Below are 22,881 nucleotides of genomic sequence, written 5' to 3'. Positions count from 1 at the left end.
AAGCGACGGCACCGGGATTGGTTAGCGTCATCTAGAGACGCCCGGCGGCTTGGCTCAGGGTCATGGTGGTGTGCTGAGTCCGGCGGGGCTTGGGTGCCCTCATGGCTCTGAGGGTACTGACTCGCGCTCTGGGCTCCTTGAGCCTGACGCCCCCAGCCGTCGCTGCCCTCGGGCCCAGCCTGCTCCCGGCCGCGCAGGTAATGCACCCTATCTGGAAATGAGGCTGTGTTCGGGCCGCCGGAGAGGGCACCCTGGGATGGGAGGCGGAGGAAGTGAGTCTGATCAGGAATCACGCCGGCCTGGGTCTCAGCCTCAGCTTTCTCTTCTGCAAGTGTTGCTGTCCCACAGGGTCGCTGGTTTCCTCAGACGAGATACTGGAAGTGAAAGTATTTTACAGGTCACTGTACAGGTTTCAGTAATAACCGACATTGAATCCCAGTCATACGCCAATCATAAGTAATTGACATTTTAAGTAAATCAGCTCCTTTTTTTTAAGACAACTATCATGACATTTTATTTATTTTTTAAGGTGTTATTTATTTCAGAGAGAGCGAAAGCAATCACAGAGGAAGAGGGATCACAGAGACAGAGGGAGATGCAGACTCACCACTGCGCGGAGAGCCCAATGCGGGGCTCGATTCCGGGACCGGGATCATGACCTGAGCTGAAGGCAGGCATTTAACCAACTGAGCCCTCCAGGCGCCCCCGCCCCCCCCCTTTTTTCCCCACTTCTTTCAGGTGATGTTATGTACAGTTTCATTGCCAGTATATGCACAACAGTAAGCATAGAACTATAAATACACAATATAATTAACAGTAGAAAACAAAATTGTTACAGGTAAAGCGGAGGGAATATAGAAAAACTGTTTCCTGCTGCTCAAAGAGAATTGAAGGGAAAAGCCTATGACAGGGCGCCTGGGTGGCTCAGTGGGTTAAGCCGCTGCCTTCGGCTCAGGTCATGATCTCAGGGTCCTGGGATCGAGTCCCGCATCGGGCTCTCTGCTCAGCAGGGAGCCTGCTTCCCTTCCTCTCTCTCTGCCTGCCTCTCCATCTACTTGTGATTTCTCTCTGTCAAATAAATAAATAAAATCTTTAAAAAAAAAAAAAAAAAAAAAAAAAAAAAAAAAAAAAAAAAAAAAAAGAAAAGCCTATGACAAATCATCCAGTACTCTTGTCCTAAATTCTTTGCATACATTTCTACAGTTTTTTCGATTAAACAAAGAAAGTACAGATAACTCTGTAACAATAGCAAATTGCTTCCCTAATAGCTATTTGCCTTCCAAGTCAAATTCAGTTCATGTTAGGATTTTTTTAAAAAGTCAAGATGAGAAATCACTAGTATTCTGGTTCCTGATGATCTAATTTGCCTTTCACCAAACTGGTAATTTTTTAAAGTTGGTTGCACATGGAAAGAATAGGTGTAGCAAAAGGTGATTTTAAAATTTTGTTAAAATGTAACAGAAAATCACCCTTGAAGTAGTTTTCCAGAAGACACTACAGGCAGCAGCTGAATTATAAGGATTAGCCCTGAAGCCAAGCATAAGTAATTGACATTTTAAATGTCAATTTAGGGGCGCTGGGTGGCTCAGTGGGTTAAAGCCTTTGCCTTCCGCTTAGGTCATGATCCCAGGGTCCTGGGATGGAGCCCCCTCTGCTCAGCAGGGAGCCCGCTTCCTCTTCTCTGTCTGCCTCTTTGCCTACTTGTGATCTCTGTCTGTCAAAGAAATAAATAAAATCTTTTTTTAAAATGTCAATTTAAGGGGCGCCTGGGTGGCTCAGTGGGTTAGGCCGCTGCCTTCGGCTCAGGTCATGATCTCAGGGTCCTGGGATCGAGTCCCGCATCGGGCTCTCTGCTCGGCAGGGAGCCTGCTTCCTTCTCTCTCTCTCTGCCTGCCTCTCAGTGTACTTGTAATTTCTCTCTGTCAAATAAATAAATAAAATCTTTAAAAAAAAAAAATAAAATAAAATAAAATGTCAATTTAAGGGGCGCCTGGGTGGCTCAGTGGGTTAAGCCGCTGCCTTTGGCTCAGGTCATGATCTCAGAGTCCTGGGATCGAGCCCCGCATCGGGCTCTCTGCTCAGCAGGGGGCCTGCTTCCTCCTCTCTCTCTGCCTGCCTCTCTGCCTGATTGTGATCTCTGTCAAATAAATAAATAAAATCTGTAAAAAAAAAAAAAAAGTCAATTTAACCCCTTTCAATGTCCTTTCAAGCCCTATATAAGGTTACCATTACCATTTTACACGAGAAAACTCATCAGCAGTCCAAGGTCATACACCCAAGTATTTTTTTTTAATAATTTCTTTTTTTTTTAAAGATTTATTTATTTATTTATTTGACAGACAGAGATCACAAGTAGGCAGAGAGGCAGGCAGAAAGAGAGAGAGAGAGGAGGAAGCAGGCTCCCCGCTCAGCAGAGAGCCCGACATGGGGCTCAATCCCTGGAACTTGGGATCATGACCTGAGCCGAAGGCAGAGGCTTTAACCCACTGAGCCACCCAGGCACCCCTAAATAATTTCTTGTTTTGTTTTAAGATTTTTTAATTCGAGGCAGCACAAGTGGGAAGGAGGATCAGAGAAAGAGGGAGAAGCTGGCTTCTTGCTCGGTGGAGAGCCCAACATGGGGCTGAATCCCAGAACCCTGGGATCATGACTGAAGCCAAAGGCAGATGCTCAACCGACTGAGTCACCCAGGTGCCCTGTATACCTGGTATTGAAGCTATAAACAGTCTGGCTTCAAAACCTGAGCTGTTGGGATGCTTGGGTGGCTCAGTTGTTTAAGTGTCTGCCTTCAGCTCCCATCATGATCCCAGGGTCCTGAGATCCAAGCCCCATGTTGGGCTCTCTGCTCAGCGGGAAGCCAGCTTCTCCCTCTCACTCTGCCTGCTATTCCCCCTGCTTGTGCTCTTTCTCTCTCTAATAAATAAATAAAATATTTAAAAAAAAAAAAAAAAGCCTGGGCTCTTAATTAACTACTGAAGATGAGTCATTGCTGAGATTAGAGAATGCAGCCCAAAATAACAAGATTAGTAGCCTAAGGTAAAGGTATCCTTCAGTGTCCCTAGGGGGTGATTGGTGAGTCACAGAAAAAAAGTGTAAGTCTTGTTCTTCTGGACCTTTCTGGAGTTTGGCAGATGCATACTTAAAATTCAAAACGAAAGCAACCTCCTCTAAAATGCTGTCAATACAGCAAGGAACAAGACAGAAATGATCCCTCCCCTCCATTCACACCTGGAAAACTCCCAAAAACATAATGCAGAGGGGCACAGGCATTGGTGCTGATGGCATACGAATGTGTGAAAGTTAGCAGCTTTGGAAAAGGAAGTTGTTTAAAGAAGGAAGAGTTACCCAGAGAAGGAGAGTTTTGAGCGAAATTTGGAAGGTGCCCCAAGGAAAGAACATTCCATTGAAGAAATACTTCAGAGGTTAGAGGATCAAATGAGAAGAGGTAATCAACACACGTACACCTAGGTAAACTTTCCAGCCTTGTATGTGTGCAAGCAGTGAAGGGTGGAGTTTTTGGATAGTGGGTCTGGGACATTCCTAGAAGGAAGTAGGCTGCTGGGTTTTTACCTTCACCCTTGGTTCTCTGGTGCTTCTCCTTCAGTTACCTTTCAAGTCATAGAGATTTCTGTTTATCTCTAGGTGACAAGGTCTACCCTTCTCCAGCTGCCCTCTTCCTCAGTGTTGCTCCCCGGCCGCCCACTGCTTACCTCCGTGGCCCTTAGTGCGAATATTGTGTCCTGGAAGAGTCGTACCAAGTACACCATTACACCAGTGAAGATGAGGAAGTCTGGGGGCCGAAACCACACAGGTGAGAGCAAGAGCGAGAGGATTTATGCATTAAAGGGGGAAAACATGTTAGGATCCCAGATCTATTTCTTGACAGGCAGAGGAATGTATTAAAAAGCATTTATTGGACTCCTTCTGCATGTAGTGTGTGTGTAAGAACCAGAGAGTAGAATACAAAGCAACAGAAAGGTATTCTGTGCTCCTAAAGACCATTTAGATAGTTGAAGAAAACCAGATATACACATGAAGTGTACATTCTTCACGTCCTTCAGAAATTTCAACAGCTGAGCACTATTTCCATCATTCTCAGTAAACTTACTGAATTCAGTAATTTGTAGAGATTTTGTCTGGAGGTTTTATATAACTTCAATATCCTATAATTAAGTTTTTACCAAACTCTGTGTAGGTATTTCCCCACCCCCCTTTACCAAGTGTGCTGTGCAAATACATTATTTTCCACTTGTGTCATAAGGTTAGGCAGTACTGCTTTCTGCGCAGGATGGGCCTATTCTTACTGCTGGGAGCTGATTCATCTGACTTGAGTCATGTCTCTGCACTTTCCTGACCACAGGCCGAATCCAAGTGCATGGTATTGGTGGGGGCCACAAGCAGCGTTATCGCATGATTGACTTTCTGCGCTTCCGGCCTGAGCTGGAAACGAAGCCAGGACCATTTGAGGAGAAGGTCATCGTGGTCCGCTATGATCCCTGTAGGCAAGTTTGGGATGTAAGATGATGGTGGTATAGCTGTATGACTGTTCTATGGGTTTTCAGATGTAGGGCTGCCTAGATGGTCTGCTCATATGTCCCTCACCCCAAACAGATCAGCAGACATAGCTCTGGTTGCTGGGGGCAGCCGGAAACGCTGGATCGTTGCCACAGAAAACATGCAGGCTGGAGATGTCATCCTGAACTCTGACCACATAGGCCGAATGGCAGGTGAGAGATGGCTGCCAGATGTGTATGGGCTTGGAGGCTGCAAGGGGTCTGGGGCTGATGAAATTCTGTCTTTTAGTTGCTGCTCGGGAAGGGGACGCACATCCTCTTGGGGCCTTGCCTGTGGGGACCCTTGTCAACAACGTGGAGAGTGAGCCAGGCCGGGGGGCCCAGTATATCCGAGCCGCAGGTATGAGGAAAGAGCTACTTGGGAGTCTTAGGATACCTGAGGCCAAAGGGTACCTGAGGTCCCAATTCTCTGAACCTCTGGGGCCACCTGTGGTCCGCAGGCAGAGAAAAGGAGGGGAAAATCCACGGAAAACGAGGGTGGAGAGGTGCTGGTGTTTTTAACCTCAAACATTGCATGGTTCCTGCTGCGGTGTATCTGCTCCTAAGGGCAAAGAAAGGGCGGGGTATGCAGTATGTCCCCTTATGAATTTGTCCCCACCTCCTCCCTGTGGAGTGTGGCAAAGCTGTTTCTGCCTTCCCCAGGGACGTGTGGTGTGCTGCTACGGAAAGTGAATGGGACGGCCATCATCCAGCTGCCCTCCAAGAGGCAGATGCAGGTGTGTGTGGATACAGGTGGGAGGGATCAACAAAGGAGGAATCTTTGGAATGTACCTTTCTGGCCTGGGATAGTTCCCAGGTGTTCCATGTGAGGAACCACCATGAGTTAGGTGTGTCCCTTCCTGCCCTGTGACTAGGCATGCCCTGTCAGGCTGACACTGTAATGGGAGAGGAACAGTGCCTTTTGTTTTCTACCAACCATAGCACCTGCACTCAGGTTCAGTTATGCTGTGGTTTTCTCCTGTCTACTCCCTTCTTTCAGTGAAAGACTCTCTGCCGAGAGTCACACAGGCAACAAAAACAGGTTCTTCCCTGTGATGCATTCTTTTCCAACTGCTTTTTTGGTCAGGTTCTGGAAACGTGCATCGCAACAGTAGGCCGGGTATCCAACGTCGATCACAACAAACGTGTCATCGGCAAGGCTGGGCGAAACCGCTGGCTGGGCAAGAGGCCTTCCAGTGGACTATGGCACCGCAAGGGGGGCTGGGCTGGCCGCAAGATTCGGCCACTGCCCCCCATGAAGAGTTACGTGAAGCTGCCCTCCGCAGCTGCCCAAAGCTGACATCCCTGGATTCTAATAAAATCGCCCCCCATTTTTATCTATTACTGGTTTTTCTGGGAGTGAGGATGGTACATACTAGACCGGGGAAGAAACACAGGCGCAAAAAGGGTGGGAGAGGAGAAAGGAAAGGAAAGGACGATATGCGGTGAAGACTGGAGCTGCGCGCCTCCCCCACCCCTCGCATTTCAAGCCGTCCCCCCCACCCCTTGTTTGGAGGAGGGGGTTAGAAATGACCTCCAAGATCTAATCCAGCTCTGACTTCACGAATTGGGGAGAGCACTTCCGGTGGGAGGAGGGAAGACGAAAAGGAAGAGGAAAGGGCGGCGTGGAGGAGGAGGTGCCGCGCGTCGCCGAGGTGGCACCGGCGACTCCGCCCCGGCGCTCTCCCAGGGCCCCCAGCTTTCCGCTAGGCCCGGCGGAAATGAGCGGCTGCTCCGGGCGGGTGTCGGAGTTCCGCAGCTGGGCGGGTGGTGCCGCTGTCTGGGCCGGGTCCCATCTCGCCCTGCCCTGCCCCGCCGGAGCCGCTGCTGACCTGTGCGGGCGGGTGGTGACAGTGGCCGCCCGAAGGTGCTGTTCCCTGCGTGCCACGCCCCCTGCCCGCCCGCCTGTCCTTCAGAGACACGCCCCCTCCCGCCTCTCCGCTTCGACCCCCCTCGGGGGCCCAGGCGGGGCCCAAATCTCCGCCAGCATCGCCGCCATCGTCTTCACCGCGTCCCTAGCTCAGCGAAGGACAGGCCGCGCGCCGGGACCCCCATCGACTTCTGAGGTGGCCAGAGCCCCGCCGCGGCCCCTGCCCCTACCCTGGGTTTTCCTCCACACACTCGCCCAGCGGCCGCGTGCCCACCCGATCTCGCGCTCCCCCACCCCAGTTGCAGTGCCTTGGGATTGCACTTGGGATCCAGTGCCTCGTTCATCTGGCCTAGCCCCCTCCCCCGTACCTTGCCGCGACCCCCGGCCCCTCCGGTCCACCTGCCTCCCGCCGCTCACCCACCGGGTCTCCCGCGACCCTGTCCTGCGTGTTGCATCGCCCCCACCGACCTTGCTCCTCTGGCGCCTCCAGTCCTCCATCCTCTCCTCCCAGCCCATCGCGCCTTGCCCTCCCCCCACCCCACTCCACCAACAATTCTCCAGATTTCTTGTGCCTGTTACACACTCCTGCGCTTCAGCCATTGGCATCCCTTCCAGACACATTCCCCAACAACACCCACACCCCACACACACCCCTCTGGGGCAACATGTATCTCCTCAGAGGTGCTGCCTGTCCCAGGGCCTTGGGATTCACTTATAACACCAAGGCCTGCCCCTGCTGCCCCCTTCCCACTGCTCCAAACCATCCCACTCCAGGCTGCAGGGTCTTGGACCCTCCTTGCAACCAAATACTGTACTCTTAGAACAAACACCCCAGTGTTCCCTGTGAGGCCTGGCCCCACCCAGCCTGTAGCAGGCAGCTCCTGGGCCCTGCTTTTACCCCAGACAACCGGACAGCTGTGACCACATTTGCTTCTCCAACTCCTGGACGACCTTGATTTTCTCAACTCCCACTCTCATTTTAGCTTGCTGTTCTCTCCTGCTTGTATGTCTCAGGTGCCGGCATGGTGGGGGAGCTCCGCTACAGGGAATTCAGAGTGCCCCTGGGGCCGGGCTTGCACGCCTATCCAGATGAGCTGATCCGCCAGCGGGTGGGCCACGATGGGCATCCTGAGTACCAGATTCGTTGGCTCATCCTCCGGCGTGGGGATGACGGGGACGGGGGCTCTAGCCAAGTGGACTGCAAGGCCGAACACATCTTGCTGTGGATGTCCAATGACGAGATCTACGCCAACTGCCACAAGATGCTGGGCGAGGATGGCCAGGTCATCGGGCCCTCTCAGGAGATTGCAGGGGAGGCTGGGGCCCTGGACAAGTCTGTGCTGGGGGAAATGGAAACCGACGTGAAGGCTTTGATTCAGAGGGCCCTCCGGCAGCTGGAGGAGTGTGTGGGCACCATCCCTCCTGCTCCTCTGCTTCATACTGTGCACGTACTCAGCGCCTACGCCAGCATCGAGCCTCTGACTGGGGTGTTCAAAGACCCAAGGGTCCTGGACCTGCTCATGCACATGTTGAGTAGTCCTGATTATCAGATCCGCTGGAGTGCGGGCCGGATGATCCAAGCCCTGGCCTCCCATGATGCTGGTGAGGAACAGTGTGGGGGGAAAGGAAGCTAGGTCAGCTCGGGGCCTCACAGGACACTGTGGCAGGAGCCCCTGCCTCATCAGTGCCTGGGAGATTCTGCTGAGGTGGAAGAAAGGAGGTAGGAAGGGAGGTGGGGACATCTCCCTAGGAAGAGGAAAGCTGGCTCTGTCAGGCGGGCATGCAACTCTTCATCTCAGGGTCATGAGTTCAAGCCCCATTTTGGGCATAGAGTTTACTTTAAAAAAAAATACTAAAAGAAAGAGGAAGGGCAGAATCCTCAAAAACCTCATATTAATTGGATTTCTATGCAAAGGAAGTTATGATATTAGACTACTGTAAGATATGTATCTATACAAAATATGTATATAGAAAAGAAGTTATTGTTTTTCTTTTAAATGTTTTATTTATTTATTTATTTATTTGACACAGAGAGAGAGATAGTGAGAGAGCACAAGCAGGGGGAGTGGCAGGCTGGCAAGCAGAGGGAGAGGGAGAAACAGGCTCCCTGCTGAGTAAGGAGCCTGACCTGGGGCTTGATCCCAGGACCCTGGGATCATGACCTGAGCCGAAGGCAGACACTTAACTGACTGAGTCACCCAGGCGCCCCAGTTATTGTTTTTTTTTTAAAGATTTTATTTATTTATTTGACAGAGAAAGACAGCAAGAGAGGGAACACAAGTAGGGGGAGCGGGAGAGAAAAGCAGACTCCCCCCTGATCAGGAACCCCAAGGTGGGGCTCGATCCCAGCGCCTGGGTTCATGACCTGAGCCGAAGGCAGATGGCTAACGAGCTGAGCCACCCAGGCACCCCAAGTTGTTGCAAGTCAGATCAGGTCATCCGTAATGTGTGATGACAAAGGGATTGTACTGAGAGAGTAGAGGGTCTAGGAGGGATGCCTGGGAATGGCAGTGTGAGGGAGCTGTTCCTGACTGGGGTGTGGGTTTCAGGGACCCGGACTCAGATTCTTCTATCGCTGAGCCAGCAAGAGGCCATTGAGAAACACCTGGATTTTGACAGCCGCTGTGCTCTGCTGGCTCTGTTCGCACAGGCCACGCTCTCTGAACATCCCATGTCTTTTGAGGGCATTCAGCTGCCACAGGTATTCTGTGGGGAGGTACTGGGGTGGGTGCTATAAACAGGATCGAGGGACCAGGTCTTTGTACTGGTCCTTAAAGGATGGAGTGGAAAGAGGAGCTGAAGCTGGGACAAGGTGGATATAGGCCAAAGGTTTCATCCCACAGGTTCCGGGAAGGCTGCTCTTCTCCCTGGTAAAGCGCTATTTACATGTCACTTCCCTTCTGGACCAGCTGAATGACAGCACTGCAGAACCAGGGGCCCAGAACAGCTCTTCTCCTGAGGAGTTGAGTGGGGAAAGGGATCGACTGGAGCTGGAGTTCAGCATGGCCATGGGCACCTTGATCTCAGAGCTGGTGCAGGCCATGCGCTGGGACTGGGCCTCGAGCAGACAGGGGCCCTTGGCCCGGTCTTCCTGCTCCATCTTCCAGCCCCAGCTGGCGGAGGCTGGCCGGGGGCTGCCACCCACCTGGGCCCAGCCCTCCATTAGGAGGTCAAGGAGGTTCCGCCCTCGCTCTGAGTTTGCAAGTGGCAACACTTATGCCTTGTACGTGCGAGAGACACTGCAGCCTGGGATGCGAGTGCGCATGCTGGATGACTACGAGGAGGTCAGCGCTGGGGACGAGGGCGAGTTCCGCCAGAGCAACAACGGCGTGCCCCCTGTGCAGGTGAGCAAGGGTGCATGGGGAACACTGTTGGGGATCTAGCTGGGGGAGCATAACTAGGGCTTCCATGCAGGAGCTCTGGCAGGCCACCTCCGGAGAAAACCCCGTGGGGATTGGAATGGTTAAAGGGGGTCAGCAAGTGAGAGGTGGGCCATTTGGAAGGCTAAGAAAATCGGGATTGGGGAGGCCATGAGGTCAGGAAGATTCACTCCCAGGAAGAAATGGATAGAGCAAGATTTTCCCAAAGGTCAGGGTCAAGGAGAGAGTAGCTGAGGCCAGGAGGCTCCTTGGGGTGGGGGGCATAAGGCGTCTAGGATGGGTGGGAGGAGAAACAGCTTATTCCCATGAGAAGGTGGCCTTTATGTACATGTTCGTGTCCTCCATATGCCAGCGTTGTGTTGTTTGGAGATTGTTCCAAATCTGGCCAGGTGGTCAAGCAGAGAACTGTGTGTCATCATTGGGCCACCACCAGCCAGTAAGTGAGCCGTCTCTTTCCCTTCCCTCTCTTTTCTCCCCATCCTCCAGGTGTTGTGGGAGTCGACGGGCCGCACCTACTGGGTACACTGGCACATGCTGGAAATTCTGGGCTTTGAGGAAGACATTGAGGATGTGGTTGAGGCTGAGGACTACCACAGGGCAGTGGTCAGTGGAGCCCTGGGTATAGGTGAGCCGGGAGAGGAAGCAGGGTCAGCACTGAGCCCAGGAGTGGTAGTCTGGCTGGGTAGGCAACAACATCCCTGGGCCCTCGGACTCGTTTCCACAGCTGTGCCCTCCTGGCGGTGGAAACCCATGACAGAGCTCTATGCGGTGCCCTACGTGCTGCCTGAGGATGAGGATGCTGAGGAGAGTGAACACCTGTCCCAGGCGGAGTGGTGGGAGCTCCTCTTCTTCATCAAGAAGCTGGACGGCCCCGACCATCAGGAGGTTCTCCAGATTCTGCAGGAGAACCTGGATGGGGAGGTAGAGTCAGCCTGGAGACACCCAGCAGTTGGAGGGTTCATGGCAGGGGCTGGGCTGATAGAGCATCTGGGAGGCTTAGGACGGGGAGCAGGGGTCCGCAGTGTCGGGGGCTGCAGTGGAGGGTATCTAGAATGTTCAAAGGCATTGGCCAGCTGTGTGGGAGGAGGCAGCTGCCAGCCAGGAGAGTTTCAGGGTAGAGAAGGTGTGTGCTGAAATTCCCCACCCCTGTCAAGTACTCCCAGAGCGTCTGTGCTGGTTGGGGCTACCGCAGTGAGACCTTCTCCCCAACGACAGGTTCTGGATGACGAGATCCTGGCTGAGCTGGCTGTGCCCATAGAGTTGGCCCAGGACCTGCTCCTGGCTCTGCCACAGCGACTCGATGACAGCGCTCTCAGGGACCTGCTCAACTGCCGTGTCTACAGGAAATATGGGCCCGAGGCTCTGGCAGGGCAGCCAGCTTACCCAACCCTGCTGGAAGCCCAGGCTCAGCCTCAGGAATCAGCAGGTGCAGCCAGAGAGGAAGGTGGGGCGCCGGAATGACTTTGCAGCAGCTCTGCAGGCTGGCCTCTAGGGGGCCTTCCTCCCAGGACAGGTGTCCTCTTGTCTGGAAGAGTTGGCACCCGCATAGAGCAGCTACCTCCAGTGAGCGGGGGAGGATGGAAAGTCAGAACATTGAAAGAGATCTGAAGCCTCATAAACCCCCACACCGAACTTTTTCTGGTGTGGAGAAAACCAAATTATTGCATGCTTTTAGATAGAGGGAAACGCTCTGCAATTTGCAGACAGGAGGCTCCTTTGCTATTTTAAGAGTATGAAACATAAGATTTGCCACAGAGTAGTCTTATAAAAACAGTTAGAGATGCCCTAAGATCCCCAAACTAATTTTCGGGGGATGCCTGCCCCCCAAAAAACATTTTTAGGAGAAATTAGGAATTATGAATGTGTCTGTCCTTTTCTGATGCTAACCTCACCAACCACAGCCAACTCTTGTGACATCCACCTTCCTGTAGGAAAAGAACCCCCAACACAGTATCCTGACACTCCTCTGCGGCGACTGATGGAGGGCTGCGGTCCGCCTGGAAGGACCTTCCTGGACCTGGAGCACGCCCTCAGCTCAGGGGGGCCCCAGGAGACAGAGATCAAGCCTTTCCTGCTCCAGCTGCAGCGGCAGCCCCAGCCCTTCCTTACACTGATGCGGAGCCTTGCCACCCCGGCAGCCAACAAGCCCCTGCACTTGACCGTTCTGAGGTGAGGGGGTGGGGCGGGGCATGGGACCAAGGGGTCCCTGAAGCTAGCTGCACATCTCTCTTCTCCTGCCTCCCCACCCCCACTCCCCAGAATCCTGATGCAGCTGGTGGACTTCCCCGAGGCGCCGCTGCTCCCCTGGCACGAGGCCATGGACGCCTGCATGGCCTGCCTGCGGTCACCAGACACTGACCGAGAGGTACCCTCACCCTGCTCTGGGGAGATGATGCTGGAGGGAGAGGCCACAAGGCAGCCTCTGAGAGGGCAAACCCCCTGGGCAAGGCTCCAGAGGGCACAGTGGAGCCTCTGTGCTCCTGGTCTGGGATTTGTTTTAAAAATCGAATTCTTTTTTTTTTTTTTTCAAATAGGTAGTACATTCATACAGGTTATAAATCAAAATGGAGGAACAAGGTCTACACTGAGAATTCTCATTTCCACCTGTTCTCACTTCCGTCCAGTTTTACCAGTGCCTCTCCCCATGTCCCTTGTTAGTCACCACTCATTTTAACTTATGTGTCCTTCCTATGTGTCCTTATGCAAATATAAATAAGCCCAAGCATATAATCTTATTTGCCATCTTCTTTCTTACACAGAAGGTTACATCTCTGTTACATGAGAAGCCTCAGTGGCTCCTGCTTGGCTAGGCCTGTCGGGGCATGGGGATGAAGGAGGCAGAGGGGACCTCACATCTCAAGGTCCCCCGCCACAGAGAGGTCCTGGGCTTGGAAGGCTTGGCAGTGGGTGTCTGCAGTGCACACCTTTGGCGGTTACCCAGATTTTCATTTCAGAGCTGGACTCACTGAGCATCCCTCCCACGCCCTCCCTACCATCAGGTATGGTGCTTAGAGCCTGAGCATCTCAAAATGCAGCCCCAAACCTGGTTTTGGGACAGGGCCTAAAAAGGAACCACCTGGGAAGCTCTCTGCACCTGTTGCCAACATCCTCAGTCGTCAAGCACCCCAGGATGGAGAGCACCTCTTAGCTTTTTCCTTGTCTGTTTGCGTTGGGTTCTCCAAGTCCACCCAGCCCTTGTGTCTCCCTGCTTTCTGCTGTCTGTTTACTGCGATAGCTCCAGCACCTATATACCACAGTGGGTGCATAGGAAATACTCCTGAAGATGCCCCGGGCCTCGTGCCCTTTAGTCTCCAGCCCTGTCCCCACCGCAGGTGCTCCAGGAGCTGATCTTCTTCCTGCACCGCCTGGCCTCCGTGAGCAGGGACTATGCCGTGGTCCTGAATCAGCTGGGAGCCCGAGATGCCATCTCCAAGGCCCTGGAAAAGCACCTGGGAAAACTGGAGCTGGCTCAGGAGCTGCGGGACATGGTGTTCAAGTGTGAGAAGCATGCCCACCTCTACCGGAAACTCACCACCAACATCCTGGGAGGCTGTATCCAGGTCAGGAGGGAGGGCAGGCGGAGGCTTGTGGGTTCACCACGGGGTGAGAACATGAACCCTGAGCAGTGGCGGGGGAGGAGGCAGTGTTCCTGCAGCTGGGAAGGGCAGGCAAGGCCAGTGAACCCAAGGGCATTTGTTCTCTGCAACCCCTCCCCCACCTGGTCCTGCTGTACCAGGGTTCTGGAGGAAGTCCCACTGCTGCCAGGTCTTTCCTCCACACGCGTTTGCACGTGCTCTCCACGTGTGCTCTTCTCTCCTCCCCGCACCCTTCTTTCTGCTCTTCCGGCTGCAGATGGTGCTGGGCCAGATCGAAGACCACAGACGGACCCACCGACCCATCAACATCCCGTTCTTTGACGTGTTCCTCAGATACCTGTGCCAGGGTCTGTGCTTGTCCCCAGCTTCCACCCCCCACCCACCACGCCTGTGTCTGTTTTCCCTCCATACCTACCAGGCTGTGACGGCCACCCCTGCCCCCCGCCCCCAGGCTCCAGTGTGGAGGTGAAGGAGGACAAGTGCTGGGAGAAGGTAGAGGTGTCCTCCAACCCTCACCGGGCCAGCAAGCTGACGGACCGCAACCCCAAGACCTACTGGGAGTCCAACGGCAGTGCGGGCTCCCACTACATCACCTTGCACATGCACCGGGGCGTTCTTATCCGGTAACTTGCCCCACAACATACGCGCTTTGTGGTGACTGCCTTGTGTTTGTCTTGGGGGATGCACCACCGCCCCCTTGAGCCCAAACATGACCACAGAGGCCCCTTGGTTGTGTCTGTGAGGCCATGCCTTGTTCTGCTTCTGATGGTTTCCTCGCCCCTGCTCCCAGGCAGCTGACTCTGCTGGTGGCTGGTGAAGACTCGAGCTACATGCCGGCGAGGGTGGTGGTGTTTGGGGGCGACAGCCCCAACTCTCTTAACACAGAACTCAACTCGGTAGGGACCGTCATGCCAGCAATCACCCTTCACAGGGTCCACCCTCCTGCCCAGACTCATGAACTCCTAAGTTCTTCCCTGTCCGGAGCCCCAGAGAAAGTAGAGTCCTTTCTCCCTGTGCTGTTAGGATGGCATCAGGCCCCGAGCTGTGAGGGCGGCGTTGGGACCCCTTGGTCAGGACGCCACACCTGCTGGGCTGAGGGGAGGAAGAGGGAGTTGGAGCAGGCGTGGGTGCTGTCAGCACTGCCATCCACACGCAGGGAGCTGACAGCCCCCTGCACCCCATACCAGGTCAACGTGATGCCATCCGCCAGCCGGGTGGTCCTCCTGGAGAACCTGAACCGCTTCTGGCCTGTCATCCAGATCCGCATAAAGCGCTGCCAGCAGGTTTGGCGGGGGCCCGGGCTGTGGTCTGGAGCTCCGACGCGCCAGGTTCTGTAGCTGTTCCAGATCTTGAGCCAGAGCTCCAAGCCCTGGCCAGGGCAGCTCCAGGAGGAAGGCACGAAGGTGTGCCTGACCCCGGCGCACTCCGAGGGGGACTGGGTTGGCTGAAGACAGGCCTGTGTCCCTTGCAGGGCGGCATTGACACACGCATCCGGGGCTTAGAGGTCCTGGGCCCCAAGCCCACCTTCTGGCCGGTGTTCCGGGAGCAGCTGTGCCGTCACACACGCCTCTTCTACATGGTTCGGGCACAGGCCTGGAGTCAGGATATAGCAGAGGACCGCAGGAGCCTCCTGCACCTGAGTTCTAGGTGTGTGCTAGCGTGTGTGTGTGGCTGAGTGTGCATGAAAGGTAAGAGCGGTACCCTGGGTAGGGCTCTTTGGAGGGCTAATGTGCTTGGGGAGGCATCTGGAGGGTTCTCCAGTTTAGGGAAGGAAAGGAACAATGAAGAGAAGAGATTTTTCTGGTGGGCTGTGGGTGGGGTGTGCCAGTTAACACAGGAGAGCTTCGAAGTACTGGGTAGAGATTGGGTCTGGTTGCTAGGGGCTAGCCGGGCAGTCCTAGGCCATGTGGATGCTGGGGTAACTTATGCCTCAAGCCCCTGACACCTGCCTCCCTCATCCCCACCCTCAGACTCAATGGGGCTCTGCGGCAGGAGCAGAATTTTGCGGATCGCTTCCTCCCTGATGATGAGGCCGCCCAAGCACTGGGCAAGACCTGCTGGGAGGCCCTGGTCAGCCCCCTGGTGCAGAACATCACCTCCCCCGGTAACCACTCTGACCCCTGGCCCCACTAACCAGTCCCTTCTTGCTCTGCCCTAGAGCCACCTGCCTTATCTTCTTGGCCCTTTTGGTACCTGTGTTGGTTTGGTACCCCAGTGCTTCTCTTCTACCAGCCCAGGGCCCATCTCCTTTCCCATGTCTCCCAGGTGCCAGCTGATACCATGAAGATGGGGGGCCTTGCTACCTGACCCCATCCCCACCACCCAGTACCTTCTGTCCAATCCCTCCTTCTTGGTGCTTCTGTCCAGCCCAGCCTCTCCCTTTGCCCTGGAGAGACGGCCTGCCTTGGCTTGTTTTTCCCCACCTCCAGACGAGGATGGCATCAGCCCCCTGGGCTGGCTGCTGGACCAGTACCTGGAGTGTCGGGAGGCTGCCCACAACCCCCAGAGCCGTGCGGCTGCTTTCTCCTCGAGGGTGCGCCGTCTCACCCACTTGCTGGTGCACGTTGAGCCCTGTGAGGCGCCGCCTCCAGCCGTGGCTGCTCCCCGCCCCAGTGAGTACCTACCTGGGATTCAGGTGGGAGCTCAGTGAGAAGCATTCCCGCCGCACTCAGACTGTTCATCTTCCCAGTTTGGGTCACCCCCAGCCAGGAGCATCATGGGGAGGAAAGGCCCCAGGGCTCATCTTGGTCTGGGGACCCCTGAGCTGAGGAGCTGTCCCTGTCTCTTGCCCTTTCCCCTATCTCCACAGAGGGCAGAAACCGAAGCCATGACTGGAGCTCCCTGGCCACCCGGGGGCTCCCCAGCAGCATTGTGAGAAACCTGACCCGCTGCTGGGGGGCAGTGGTGGAGGAACAGGTATAGGAGGGGAGTTGGGGCGGAGGGCCAGACCAGAGGCTGGCCTGCCCAGCCATCCCCTCACCCAGGGCCACTTCCCTGCAGGTGAACAACTTCCTGACTTCGCACTGGCGGGATGATGACTTTGTGCCGCGCTACTGCGAACACTTTCACAACCTGCAGAAGTCGAGCTCCGAGCTGTTTGGGCCCAGGGCGGCCTTCCTGCTGGCCCTGCACAACGGCTGTGCCGGAGGCTTACTGAAGCTCCCATTCCTCAAAGCCGCCCATGTGAGCCTCTTGTCCTCCCTTCCGCCCCAGGCCCCTCCCTGCAAATGGCCCTGTCCCCCGGCCTCCATTGTTCCTCCTGTTCAGCCAGGAGCAGGGCTTGTACAGACCCCTGTGTTTGAAAATTCAAATGCAAAAGAAACACATAGTGACCTGCAACGTGTGGTCCAGTATTATTACCTTGATAGCTTTTTGTTTCTGTTCCTGTGCATGGTTTAACAGTTTATTCACAAGTAGCTAAAATGCTTTATCCTGTTGTCTTTTGACCATTATACAAAGATATTTTTAAGATTTTATTTCTTTGAGAAAGAGAGAGCATGCTCGTGTAAGCTGGGGGAAGGGGAGCCAGAGAGGGAGAAGCAGACTCCCCACTGAGCAAAGAGCCTGAGGCAGGGCTCGATTCCAAGACCCTGAGACCATGACCTGAGCTAAAGGCAGACGCTCAATGACTAAGCTACCCAGGTGGCCCTGATTAATTAATTTTAGAGAGAATGAGAGAGCAACAGCAAGAGCAAGAGAGAGAGAGAGAGAGAGAGAAAGAGAACAGGGGGAGAGGCAGAGAGTCTTAAGCAGAGGCCATGCTGAGCATGGACGCCGGCCCAGGACACCATCTTCTGACCCTGAGATCATGACCTGAGCTGAAACCAAGTGTCAGACACTCAACTGAGCCACCCAAATGCCTGCCCCCCTCCATTAGATTTTTTTAAAAGATTTTATTTATTTATTTGTCAGAGAGAGAGAGCACACAAGTAGGGGGAACAGCAGGCAGAGGGAGAGGCAGGCTCTCCACTGAGCAGGGAGCCCAACATGGGTTTCCATACTAGGACCTTGGGATCATAACCTGAGCCAAAGGCAGACACTTAACCGACTGAGCCACCCAGGCGCCCTTGACCATTATATTAAAAGCCTTTTTCAGTGTTGCTCCTTGTCCTTATTTTTAATTTTTGTATAAATTCCATCTAAGGGATGTACTAGAATTTCCTCTGCCCTTCCCGCATTCTATAAATATGTAATAAGTGCTTCAGCTGTGTCCAGTGCTGTGGTAAGAGCTGAAGATAGACAAAGTCCCTCTTCTCAGTTTTTAAGGCATAAGGCTGGGCAGGTGACGAAGTCAGCCGGGCTGATCGCTGCAGGGCAGGGGGCTGAACAGTAGCTGCTCAAGCTGCCTCCAGCCCTTCTGTCTGATCAGTGACACTGCAGTTTGACCATCCCTGTGTGTGTAAGTCATTTCCTCACATTAAATTATTAGGGTTAGTCTAATTTTTAGACACATTCCATGTGGGAAAAAAAAAAAAAAACCCAAAACACCTCCTTGTTGTCAATTTGCACAACTGGTGACAATTTTATAAAAGAGTTTTGTAGGGGAGCCTGGGTGGCTCAGAGGGTTAAGCCTCTGTCTTAGGCTCAGGTCATGGTCTCAGGATCCTGGGATCAAGGCCCACATCGGGCTCTCTCCTCTTGAGGGAGCCTGCTTCCTCCTCTCTCTTTGCCTGCCTCTCTGCCTTCTTATGATCTCTCTCTGTCAAATAAATAAATGAAGTCTTTTTTAAAAATTTAAAAAGAGTTTTGTAAAAGCGTTACCCACCTTAGGAAGCAGCTCAGCCGCTCCTGTCCACTTCTCAGACCTTCCCCTGTGCCCCTGCTTGCCTCCTCTGGCTGCCGGTCCATGGTTTCCCTGCACCCTTCTCCCTGCTCAGGTGAGTGAGCAGTTCGCCCGGCACATCGACCAGCGGATCCAGGGCAGCAGGATTGGTGGAGCCCGCGGGATGGAGATGCTGGCGCAGTTGCAGCGCTGCCTGGAGACGGTCCTCATTTTCTCTGGCCTGGAGATAGCCACCACCTTCGAGCATTACTACCAGTGAGCGTGGAGCGGGGTGGGGGGAGCGGATGGTGGGGGTGTCGGGTGGCCTGAGTCCCAGAGCAGGCCGTGGAGCCACCCTAAGGCTCGGCCCACTCTGCGTGTGCTACAGGCACTACATGGCCGACCGTCTCCTCAGCGTGGGCTCGAGCTGGCTGGAGGGGGCCGTGCTGGAGCAGATCGGTCCCTGCTTCCCCAACCGCCTCCCCCAGCAGATGCTGCGCAGCCTGAGCACGTCCGAGGAGCTGCAGCGCCAGTTCCACGTCTATCAGCTCCAGCGGCTCGATCAGCAGCTCCTGAAGCTGGATGACACCGAAAAGAAGATACAGGTAGGCGCCAGCCCAGGGAGGGAGGCAGGGAACCAAACAGAGGAGGCCTGGCAGCTGTCGGGAACCCTGCATTTCTCCTTCAGGAAGGCCACGAGGCCAGCGACAAGGAGCACAAGGGAGAGAAAGCAGACGGACCTGGGGTTGCAGCGGCCACGGGGGAGGAGGACGAGGAAGAAGAGGAAGATGAGGATCTCTACTATGACGGGGCAATGCCGGAAGTGTCTGTGCTGGTCCTGTCACCTCGCTGCTGGCCCATTGCCTCCATCCGCCACACGCTCAACCCCAGAACTTGCCTGCCCTCCTACCTCAGGGGCACCGTGAACCAGTACTCCAACTTCTACAGCCAGAGTGAGGAGCCAGGAGGAGGATGGGATTCGGGGAGTCTGGGGTGGGGGCAGGAGCGGGCCCTGGGGTAGGAGCCTCAGCCGAGTGGATTTGAGAACAAAGGGCAGGAGCTCAGGTTTGGAGTGAGGGGTGGGGCTAGCAAGCACCAGATCCCCAGGCTGTCGCCTTTTCTGTCCTTAAAACAAACACAGGACTCTCTTTAGAGAGTGGGAGGTGGGGAGGATGGGGAGGGGCACCTGAGGCCACCAGAAACGACAGGGTTCTGGCTCCTTGTCAGTCATCATTGCCTGAGTTCCCCGCTGGAGTCTGGGTCTGGGCTGGGCAGCAACACAGAAAGGGGAAGAGACTCAGACCCTGCCCTTTGGCAGGGAGGGGGTTCCCAGACTAAGCAGGGAGACCTCATTCCCTCTCTCATGGATATTCCAGTTTGATGAGAGCCCCAGGCCTTCCTCACTTCATGGCTTTGTCTCCCTAAAAAAAAAAAAAAAAAATGGGGAACTTCTGGAAGGTACTGATCAAAGCCCCTGGTAAAAGCAAGGCACAGGGTGGGCTCCCAGATACATGAGGCTTACTCAAGGCAGGCACAGCAGAGGCTGAGCTCCGGAAGTTCAGACCAGGAGGCATAGTATCCCGAAACACTGGGGCACATGCTCGGCAGATGTGCCTTACCAGAGGCAAGGCTCAACCAGGAGTCCCCCCTCACCAGCCCTCACTCCCTCCTCTCCCTGCTCTGTCTCAGGTCAGAGCTACCCGGCCCTGGAGCGGGGCCCGCAGAGGCGGCTGCAGTGGACGTGGCTGGGCCGGGCTGAGCTGCAGTTTGGGGACCAGACCCTGCATGTGTCCACCGTGCAGATGTGGCTGCTGTTGTATCTCAACGACCTGAAGGTGGCCCGCCCCAGCTAGGCAGCCTGGCTCGCTGTACCTTGTCCCTCACCCCTCTTCCCTAAACCTCAACTCCCTGTTCTCCCTCCTTCTCCCTTCTCTGCTCCACTGTTCAGGGAAGCCCTGAATATCTCCTTCGTCTTCTCTAAGGCTGTCTCCGTGGAGAGTCTGCTGGCGCTCTCTGGGCTCTCTCTAGACATGCTCGATCAGGCGATTGGGCCTCTTACCTCTTCAAGAGGCCCCCTGGACCTTGAAGAGCAAAAGGATGTCCCAGGAAGTATGTACTTGGGGCAGAGGGGCCTCTGCTCTCAGCCTCCGCATGGGCCTCCTGCTGATGACTAGCGCTCATTTCAGGGGTGCTCAAGATTCGGGATGCCAGTGAGGAGCCCAGGCCAAGGAGGGGCAATGTGTGGCTCATCCCACCTCAGACGTACCTGAAAGCTGAGGATGAAGAGGGTCGGAATCTGGAGAAGAGACGGAACCTTCTGAACTGCCTCATTGTCCGAATCCTCAAGGCGCATGGGGACGAGGGGCTGCACATTGACCAGCTTGTCTGTCGGGTAGGCGGGGATGGACTGTGGGTGAGGGAGGTTCGGGTGGGGTGCAGCCCGTAGGAGGAGGCTTGTCAACACTTGAAGCCTCTGGTTCGCCGTGGAACCTGTAGGTGTCTTGGTGGGGGGGAGGCTAGGGCTCACTGGCCTGAAGCCTGTGCCTGGAGTGGGGGCTTGAGGTGGAGTCAGCTGGGCATCTCCCACCTGCTGTGTTCCCTTGCCTCTCCTTCCCAGGTCCTGGACGCCTGGCAGAAGGGCCCGTGCCCTCCCAGAGGTTTGGTCAGTAGCCTCGGTAAGGGGTCTGCCTGTGGCAGTACCGATGTCCTCTCCTGTGTCCTGCACCTCCTGGGCAAGGGCACCGTGAGGCGCCATGATGATCGGCCCCACACACTGTCCTATGCGGTCCCTGTGACGGTGATGGAGCCTCACACTGAGTCCCTGAACCCAGGCTCTTCTGGCCCCAACCCGCCCCTCACCTTCCACACCCTGCAGATCCGCTCTCGGGGCGTGCCCTATGCCTCCTGCACCGGCACCCACAGCTTCTCTACCTTCCGGTAGCCCTGGAAATGGGACCAGGGCTTTCCATGGAAATAAAATGTGGGAGTTTGGTTACATGGCCTGTGTGGTGACTGCTAAGGATCTGACAGGGGCAGTGGAGACTCTCCTGGCTGAAGAGGGAGAGGAGCCCTCTAGCTCTGAGGTCGTGTCATCCCACGCCAGGCGTCACGGCTAGGGTGAAGATGGCAGCCTGGGGAGAGTGGTGGAGGGGGTGGGGTAACTTGGTGTCCCCCTCTTGGGAGGGGGAGTAAGTGTCCAGGGATGGACCTCCAGCCCTTCTCAGAGTTTACGCTCTGAAGTGCTTTCATCTGGTAGGCTGGAGACCCAAGGCTCGTGACTTGCGCAGATTGTTAAGCAGGGCTGCATTGTTTTCATTTGTGGAATAGACCAGAATCCCTCTGGGTTCTGACGAGCACCAGGTATGGGAGCATTAGACATGCTGTGAATTCCTCTTTCAGCCACCATACCTAGCAGTGAGGGTAATGCACGGTAAGATAAAGGACCCTTGGGCCACTGCGGGCACCCAGGAGCCTGAAAATATGTTCCATCTGAAAGCTTTAGGATCTGGGTTGGAAGGAGACCTAGAAGGAATTGTAGCTCCTTTAAGCCCCTCCTTGCTACCCCCTCTTCTGGTCATGCAGAGCTGCACTTGCCAAAACCAGACCCCCACTAGCACCAGAGGCGGGCCACTGTCCCAGCAGCTTCCTGTGTGCTGCTGATGGACTTCTCTGGCCCTGCCCATATGGAGGCAGGGCAGGGTGGGCGAGGGGACCCGGTGCCAGGGGAGGAGCACTGCATCTTGGCAGGGCCCATTACAGGAGTCAGGAAGGAGTGACCCAGGCATCCCGAATCCAAGATTCTTGTAGCCAAGAGATGACGAGGAGAAGGCTACAGAGGAAAAGGGCAGGGGAGGAGAGGGAGCCATGAGGTAAGAGAGGGCCCAGAGGCCAGACACAGGGAACTGGGTGCCACCCAAGACTGAGATTTGGAATAGAATATGTAAGGGAGAAAGGCCAGGGCTTGGGAGAGTCATGATGCCCAGGGCAAGACCACAAAACAGAGGGCAAACAGGGTAGCCACAGAGGGCCCATGCTTGCTTTACTTTGCAGTTTGGTGGCCCCTGGTGCTGAGGACGGTTCTCAGAGCAGAACCATCTTGTCTGCCCATGTTAGTCCATGACACTGAAGACTGGCAGCAGGCCAGGGCAGCACTGGGCCCCAGGGCACATGGGGCTTGTTAACAGCTGTCACTTGGGTGCCTCTCCAACCTTTATGCCAGACATCATGGCCTAGCTCTTTTATTGGCCCAGGCCATGTCCTTCTTGAGCTAGCTCTCAGAAGCCAGAACTTTTTGCCCTTTTCTGGGTTCTCATGCTCTTTTTAAGCCATCCTTCTCCTTCAGAAACCCAGAGAGGGAGAGGCTCCAGGCTCCAGTAACCAGATCAAAATGCACCACATCCAGGGGACAGGATGGGACTTTCTCTTGCATGGGCCACATGGGCCAAGCTGTAGGCTCAGCCCTTCATTCATCCCATTCAGCCTCCCTGGCCCTCAGGCTTACAGAGTGCCTACCTGTTTATCTGCAATGGTCTCTTGCAAATTTGTATGGGAAGCCTTGGGCCCAACAGCTTGCATGTTTCTGCCCGCAGCCCAGCTCCTGTGCTGCCCTCTGTCTTCAGACACACACAGTGGCTGTGGCCTGATTTGTCGAAACCCGGTCCCCTGGGGGGAACAGTCCTGACTGCCCCCCCACCAGCACCAGTGAAGACAAGCCTCCTCC

General features: G+C 55.0%; 2 protein-coding genes across 3 annotated transcripts; both read left to right on the top strand.

Moving 5' to 3' along the window:
- The first annotated feature begins 5 nt into the window (after positions 1-5).
- MRPL2 (mitochondrial ribosomal protein L2) lies at positions 6-5,890 on the top strand. Its single transcript, XM_059178024.1, has 7 exons — positions 6-197; positions 3,643-3,811; positions 4,361-4,502; positions 4,612-4,727; positions 4,804-4,914; positions 5,217-5,290; positions 5,641-5,890. The coding sequence occupies exons 1-7, from the start codon at positions 102-104 to the stop codon at positions 5,851-5,853; spliced, it is 921 nt and encodes a 306-aa protein (XP_059034007.1). The 5' UTR covers positions 6-101; the 3' UTR covers positions 5,854-5,890.
- Positions 5,891-6,202: 312 nt separating this feature from the next.
- On the top strand, positions 6,203-21,156 carry CUL7 (cullin 7). 2 transcript variants are annotated; one of them, XM_059178007.1, is made up of 26 exons: positions 6,203-6,619; positions 7,438-8,025; positions 8,973-9,124; positions 9,267-9,767; positions 10,290-10,428; positions 10,528-10,724; positions 11,019-11,229; positions 11,735-11,972; positions 12,063-12,168; positions 13,136-13,363; positions 13,656-13,746; positions 13,851-14,022; positions 14,190-14,295; positions 14,587-14,682; positions 14,871-15,046; positions 15,370-15,503; positions 15,829-16,011; positions 16,209-16,315; positions 16,400-16,582; positions 18,277-18,437; positions 18,550-18,766; positions 18,850-19,114; positions 19,851-19,996; positions 20,144-20,270; positions 20,348-20,553; positions 20,779-21,156. In XM_059178007.1, exons 2-26 carry the CDS (start codon positions 7,446-7,448, stop codon positions 21,100-21,102), a joined length of 5,046 nt encoding a protein of 1,681 aa, XP_059033990.1. In that variant the 5' UTR covers positions 6,203-6,619; positions 7,438-7,445; the 3' UTR covers positions 21,103-21,156. The 2 variants fall into 2 exon arrangements, with proteins under 2 accessions (XP_059033990.1, XP_059033989.1); XM_059178006.1 differs by having other exon boundaries at positions 11,019-11,247.
- The last annotated feature ends 1,725 nt before the right edge of the window (positions 21,157-22,881 follow it).

This window comes from Mustela lutreola, chromosome 6 (genome assembly GCF_030435805.1).
Source record: "Mustela lutreola isolate mMusLut2 chromosome 6, mMusLut2.pri, whole genome shotgun sequence".
Taxonomy (NCBI): domain Eukaryota; kingdom Metazoa; phylum Chordata; class Mammalia; order Carnivora; family Mustelidae; genus Mustela; species Mustela lutreola.
This window is presented reverse-complemented; position numbering and strand designations above follow the sequence as displayed.